Source organism: Pteropus vampyrus, unplaced genomic scaffold (genome assembly GCF_000151845.1).
Source record: "Pteropus vampyrus isolate Shadow unplaced genomic scaffold, Pvam_2.0 Scaffold459, whole genome shotgun sequence".
In the NCBI taxonomy this organism is placed as follows: domain Eukaryota; kingdom Metazoa; phylum Chordata; class Mammalia; order Chiroptera; family Pteropodidae; genus Pteropus; species Pteropus vampyrus.
Genome location: NW_011889240.1, coordinates 469,247 through 475,811, shown reverse-complemented (window position 1 = coordinate 475,811; position 6,565 = coordinate 469,247). Strand labels below are relative to the sequence as shown.

At 61.4% G+C, this 6,565-nt stretch overlaps 1 protein-coding gene across 1 annotated transcript in view; it reads left to right on the top strand.

Annotated features, from left to right (window-relative positions):
• Nucleotides 1-5,085, top strand: part of PLIN5 (perilipin 5) — a 6,595-nt gene extending 1,510 nt beyond the window's left edge. Inside the window, exons 3-7 of the mRNA XM_011381919.1 lie at nt 1,070-1,152; nt 1,541-1,724; nt 2,739-2,938; nt 4,134-4,250; nt 4,540-5,085. Coding sequence (XP_011380221.1) covers nt 1,070-1,152; nt 1,541-1,724; nt 2,739-2,938; nt 4,134-4,250; nt 4,540-5,085 — 1,130 coding nt within the window. The remainder of the gene's footprint in view (nt 1-1,069; nt 1,153-1,540; nt 1,725-2,738; nt 2,939-4,133; nt 4,251-4,539) is intronic.
• The last annotated feature ends 1,480 nt before the right edge of the window (nt 5,086-6,565 follow it).

Below are 6,565 nucleotides of genomic sequence, written 5' to 3'. Positions count from 1 at the left end.
CCGCAGTCTCCGATGCTTACAGCGCAGCCAAGGACAAGCACCCGCTGCTGGGCTCTGCTTGCCGCCTGGCCGAGCACTGTGTGTGCAGCCTCACCACCAGTGCCCTAGACCACGCCCAGCCACTGCTCAGCCACCTGCAGCCTCAGTGTGAGTCCCCCGGCCCGAGGGTCCGGTGGTTGCCCCTGCGTCCCACCCTCTTACGTTCCATCTGCATGGCATGCCCTGGGGTGGACCCCCTGACCTGGGCGTCTCCCTCGGCCCTACCCATCCTGTGTGCCTTTAGTCTGTCCACTGCCTGTCCGCCACCCCCTCTTGAGTCATCTATGCTCAGTCCTTCTGCCTCTGCCATCTCTCAATCCCTCTCTGTGCCACCTCCCCTCTACCTGTTGGCTTATGATGTTTGATTGCCTGGCTGTCCACCCTTAGCTGTTTACTGATGGCCCCCTCCTTCTGTCCCCACTCCATCTGTCTCAATATCTTCCTCCCGATTGGCTGGCCTGTTGTGCCTCGGGTCCCCTTTGCCTGCCCAACTCCTGTCCCCCATCTGCACTTCTGCCTCCACCTGTCCTGAGCCCCACCTCTTCCCAGATCAGCTCAGGAGTTCAGCCTGATGGGGAAAGGGAGGCAGAAAGGTTCTTGACCTCCCACCTGGCCCAGGAAGGGGGACACCTGAGGGTCCCAGCTCCGGGCCTCTCCGCCGCCTTCTCAGCCAGCTTGTGTTGACCTTGAGCCTGCTCACTGGGGCATCTGATCCAGGCATGGGTGTGAGGTCACCTTGGTGCTGGTAGAAGCCAATGGCAAGGCAGGGTGGAGAGGGCGGTGGTGACGGGGCCCAGCCTTGTGGGCGCACCCACAACCTTAGGGTCCCCGGTCCCTCCCAGGGGGCCAGCCACGCCTCCCCCTACCCCCGCCATAGAGAACTTCTTTGATCTCTCTCTACCTCTATCTACCTCTGTCTCTCTCCTCTCTTTCTCTGCCCCTCCCTCCAGCACTCCCTCCCTCTCTCTCTCTGTGCCCCCATGTCCCTGTCACCTCCCCAATTCTCACCCCCCACTCTCTCACCCTCCAGTGTCCACCATGAATGACCTCGCCTGCAGGGGCCTGGACAAGCTGGAGGAGAAGCTGCCCTTTCTGCAGAAACCTTCGGAGATGGTACCTGCACCACCAGACTGTGGATCTGCAGCGGGGGGCATGGGGGGGAGGTGGGGGAGGGAGGGCCGCCCCTTCCCAGACCCAGCCAATACCCCTGGCCAGCCTGACTCCGAGGCCAGATCAGGCTTTGGTCAACTCAAAAAACACCCACTAGATTAAAATCGTCGGCACCCACATTTACAGAGCACTTAATGCGTGCCAGTGATGCTGGCACCCCCTTCGAGGAGGAAGAGGTCTTATTTCTCCCCAATTTATAGAGGGGAAATTGAGGCCCAGAGCCAGGAAGGAGCCAGGGATCCTGACCCCCCACCCAAGGGAACTGAGGGGTCAAGGAGGGAAGCCGGACACCGACGGAGCCTAGATGAGCAACCCCCTTCCCCGCCACCAGGTGGTGACCTCAGCCAAGGATGCGGTGACCAGCGGTATGACCGCCGGCGTGGTGGGCCTGGCTCGGCAGAGCCGGCGCTGGAGCGTGGAGCTGAAGCGTTCCATGAGCCACGCTGTGGACGTCGTGCTGGGCAAGTCGGAGGAGCTGGTGGACCACTTCCTGCCCATGACGGAGGAGGAGCTCGGTGAGGCCTGTGTCCCCATCCCCACCCCGTCCCGCCCCAAACCCTCCTGCCCAGGGCCCATCCCCGGAGGCCACAGGGCAGAGAGCTTTGAGATTCACTCAAGGCCACATGGCAGATCAGCAGGAAATGATGAGCTGGGGCCCCGCCCTGACTGCCCGCTCTGCTTCCGTGGCCCCCCAGCTTGCACCCTGCTAGAAACCAGACCATCCGGACCCCAAGAGTATAAGCAGCCGATAGATTGGAGAGTTGTGATCTCAAACTGGTGGCCCTGTATGATCTGGCCTGTACGATGCCTTTTCGATGTTTAGATTCATCACATGCTTTTAATAATCAGATTGTGCCCTACAAATCCCGATTTCTGGCTTACCTTGAAAAACTAGACGCTGCGTTGAATAGCGATTGCCCTTTAGCACAGTTCCTCACACCACACCTTTCTGCCGCGTTCTAATCTCGTCAGCTGGCCCCTAAGGCGACCTGGCTCGGTCTCCACTGCTTTATGGCACTCGTTCCTCAGCAGACAGGCTGTGGAGCACCTACCGTGGGCCGGGCACTTGTGATGTAACAGGCAGGTTAGCGGAGTGGTTAAGAATAGTCTAGAGCAGCGGTCCCCAACCTTCGTGGCACCCGGGACCGGTGCTCCCATGAGAATCTAAGGCTTCATGACCTGAGGCAGGGCTGAGGCAGTGATGCTGGCTCCTGCATCGCTCACCTCCTGCTGTGCGGCCCAGGGGGTTGGGGACCCCTGGTCTACAGCCAGAGTGCCTGAGTTCAAATCCCGGGTCTGCCTTTTGCACACTATGCGACTTCATCTGTCTCTCTCTGCCTTAGTTTTCCCCATCTGTGAAATGGGGCTAATAGTACCTACATCATAGGGTTTAGGGGAGATTGAGTGAGCTGGTATCGATAAAGGGCAACTGTACCTTTGGGAGCCCATGGGCTCGTCCGCTCAGAAGGGAGGCGAGCAGACGTGGAGAGAGTGTCCGCGCTGACCCTCTCTCCCCACCCACCCTCCAGCGGCGCTGGCTGCCGAGGCTGAGGGCCCCGAGGTGGGCTCCGTGGAAGAGCAGAGGAGACGTCAGGGCTACTTTGTACGCTTGGGCTCCCTGTCAGCACGGCTCCGCCACCGGGCATATGAGCACTCTCTGGGGAAACTGAGGCAGAAGAAACACCATGCCCAGGACACACTGGCCCAGCTGCAGGAGACACTGGAGCTGGTGAGAGCCCTCTGTCCGCCCCTGGCCCGCGAAGCAGGCCAGTAAGCATGCACTGAGGACCAGCTGAGTCCCTCCTGGTCCCCTGCTGGTCTGAAGAGGGAGGCAGAAGTGGGCTCCGCTTCCTCCAGCCGTGTGTGTTCAGGCCTGGGGCGGAGAGGGGTCTGGGGCTGGGGGAGCTCAGGGGGGGCCAAGGCTCAGCCTGGGGAGCAAGGGAGGGTTCGTGGAGGGGGGAAGTAGGAGCTAGTATTTACAGGTAGTTAAAGTGGGTCGAGAGAGGGAGAAGGCGACTTCCCTCGCTCCCGTCACCCATCCCAGTACTTCAGGGTTCAGCTCACACCCAGCTTCTTCCCGCATCGTTCATTGTCCCTGCTCCAAGGGAACATGACAGCTCCTGCCGACTGGCCCCGATAGGTTCAGACGCCCCCAACCTGCTCACCTCACGTCCCCGTCTTTTCCCGCCCTCCCACATCGGACACAGCAGCCAAACGGTTGGCTCTGCACAGGTCTATCCTGAATCCGCCCACATCTCCCCGCTCCTCCTCCACCTGGCCCATCCCGGACCCAGACTGTCCTCCCCACGGCAACCGCCAGAGGTCGCGCGTGAGCACCCAAATCGGTGTATTTCCCTGAGTGTGATGTCCTCAAGGTTCACCCATGTTGTGTGTCAGAATTTCCTTCATCTTTATGGTTCAATAATATTCACAATTTATTTTATGCATCTTCTAATACCTGTCCTATCCTGAGTACGGAGTCACAGTGGCCTCTTCAGGACACTCACAGTCCAGTAGGGGGATCAGGGTCATGACAAGGAACACAGCAGGTGCTGTGGGACCCAGAAGAGGGATCCACTCAGGCGGGGGAGGATGGAATGCTTCTTGGAGGGGGTGACGTCTATATTAATACTTGAACTGGAGTGACCCGGGCAGGGGGCTGGGGTGGAGGGAGGTGTGCATCTGGCAGAGGGACCAGCTCGAGCGAAAGCCTTGCTGTGAGTCTGAGCTTCAGGGGAACCACGGGTCGCGGGGTCTGGCTGAGGGTACGCAATGGGACAGGCTGGCCAGGCCAGCTCAGCAGGTGCTGGAGGCTGCACACTGCCGTGTTCCCTAAATGCTTATTAGGGCCAGATCCAGGCTAGGTTTGGTCCCGGCTCCTCCGCATGCTCCAGCTATGCCTGTCACCGGCCTCATCCCCACAGATCAACCTTGTGCAGTGTGGGGTGACCCCTACCACCCCAGCCCGCCCCGGGAAGGTACACGAGCTGTGGGAGGACTGGACTCTGCGGCCCCTGGAGAACGGCCGTCGCCGCAGCCAGGTAGGGCGCTGGGGGGAGGGCGGGGGGTGGAGGGTGGTTCTCCGTCTGCCCGGGGTCGCCAGGGGCCAGATAGCTGTCTCCAACCAATTGCTGAGGTCAGCTGGTTGGAGTGTCCACGGGGGAAACAGAGGCAGGGCTTGGTCTCGCTGTGTCCATGGAGGAAACCAAGGCGGCGAGACAGTCCCGTTGTGTCTATGGGGAAACTGAGGCAAGGCGGCAAGCCAGGCACGTGTCCATCCGGGGTACTGAGGCCTCGCCGCTCCGGCCCCCGCCCCCCGCCCCCCCGCAGGCGGAGCTGGAGATGCTGGTGCTGTCCCGGAGTCTGATGCGGGAGCTACAGGGCGCGGTGGACGCGCTGGAGAGCAGCGTGCGGGGGCTGCCCCCCGGCGCCCAGGAGAAGGTGGCCGAGGTGCGGCGCAGCGTGCACGCCCTGCAGGCCGCCTTCGCCGACGCGCGCTGCTTCGGGGACGTGCCGGCGGCGGCGCTGGCTGAGGGCCGGGGCAACGTGGCCCGGGCCCACGCCTGCGTGGACGAGCTGCTGGAGCTGGTGGTGCAGGCGGTGCCGCTGCCCTGGCTCGTGGGGCCCTTCTCGCCCATCCTCGTGGAGCGGTCCGAGCCCCCGGCCGACCTGGACACCCTGGTGGACGAGGTGGTGGGGGGCCCCGATGCCCGCTGGGCGCACCTGGACTGGCCCGCCCAGCAGAGAGCCTGGCAGGCGCAGCACCGGGACGGGACGGGCCTCCCAGGGGACATTCCCGAGGAGCCTGAGCCCGAGCCCGAGCCTGAGCCCCCCAGCCGCCCCAAGCACACCCTGATGCCGGAGCTGGACTTCTGACCGCACGGGGGCTCAGCTCAGCACCGCCCCAGGCAGCCGTAGGCCCCGAGATGCCGGCTGCCCCCTAGTGGCCATGCGGAAGCACTCACAACGGATGCCTTGACCCTGGCCCAGGCACGGAGCTGGATATTGGGGTCCGAATGCAGAATCTAGACCAGCTTCACTGATACCAGATCCTCCCCAAACATTTCCCTTGAACGTACGAAGACTCGAACCTAACTCAGGTCGGACTAGTCGGAGCTGGGTTCACCTGCCTGCGGTCTCCTGTTCCCCCACTCCAAGGAGATGATCAAAACTCAGAGAAACACACATTTCGCCCAGTGCCTTCCATTTGGGGATTTGGAAAGCGAGCACCCCCCTGCTCCCCAACTTGTACATCCTGGACTAAGGGGTCCCCAGAGTCGCCAGGCTGCACCAGCTGGGCCTGCCGGACCCACTTGCTTTGCCGTTTGGTGTTTGCACTCCGGAATAAAGGTGCTTCATGTTGTTCAAAGGCCCGTGGCCTCTGTTCTGTCCAGGATGAGGCTCAGCTGCAGGGTGCTGGGCCCTCAGGGGTGCTGGCTTTGAGATTCAGAAGGAGTGGTGGCCCCAACCAGCTTGCCATCCTGTCTGTACTTCCACCATTAGTAGTACCCAGACCACCTGAGTTAAGCATTGCCCCTTCACACTTCCCGGAGCAGAGGTTCACACTTTAGTATAAATGAATTTCTTGGAACCTGCAGGGAGCAGGCACATGAGGATGGAGAAGTCAGATGGGTCGGCCCCTCCTAGGCCCACCTCCCTGGACCCGCAGGAGCTGATCTTGCTGTGGCTCCTCCACTGGTCAGGATGGGAGAGACAGAAGCAGGGCGAGGGCCACGGGCCCGGTCTCGTGGGGGCCTTCTTACCCTCTGACCACATTCTTGGCCGCCCCTCACTCCCCAGTGGCCAGGCGGGGTGTTGGGAAACCAGTCTGATGCGGTGAGGTCAGGGTGGCCCCTGGCTTCCCTGGAACCCCGCCAGGGGCGGCTCTGGGAGCCCCGGCCACTTGCCGCTGGCCAGACTCGCCTTCCTGGCCCTGCTCAGGAACCTCCCAGAGTCCCTGTCGCCCTGGGGTTGCGTCCCAGCCTTGCCTGGAAGTAGGTGGGCAGGCGACTTCCCCTCTCCAATCCCGCTTTCCCCTCTGTGAAATGGGTATGGAACTCGTGGGGCAGCTGTGCCCAATCCAATCAGCTCCTCTCCCCCAGCAGCTGGTAGGGAATGAACAATCCATTCGTTTGTTCATTCAACAAATACAGAGCACCTGCTGCGTGCCAGGCAATTCGCCTTGGGGACACGGCAGTGAGCAAATCAAATAAAAATCTCGCCCTCAGTGACCTGGTGACACAGTAGGAGACAGGTGACGAATAAGAGAAAGAAATAAATTACTTTTCTTAGTGTTAGTAAAATGATGAGAAAAACAAAAGGGAAAGATGTTGGGGAGCGTGTGGGGGTACGAGGA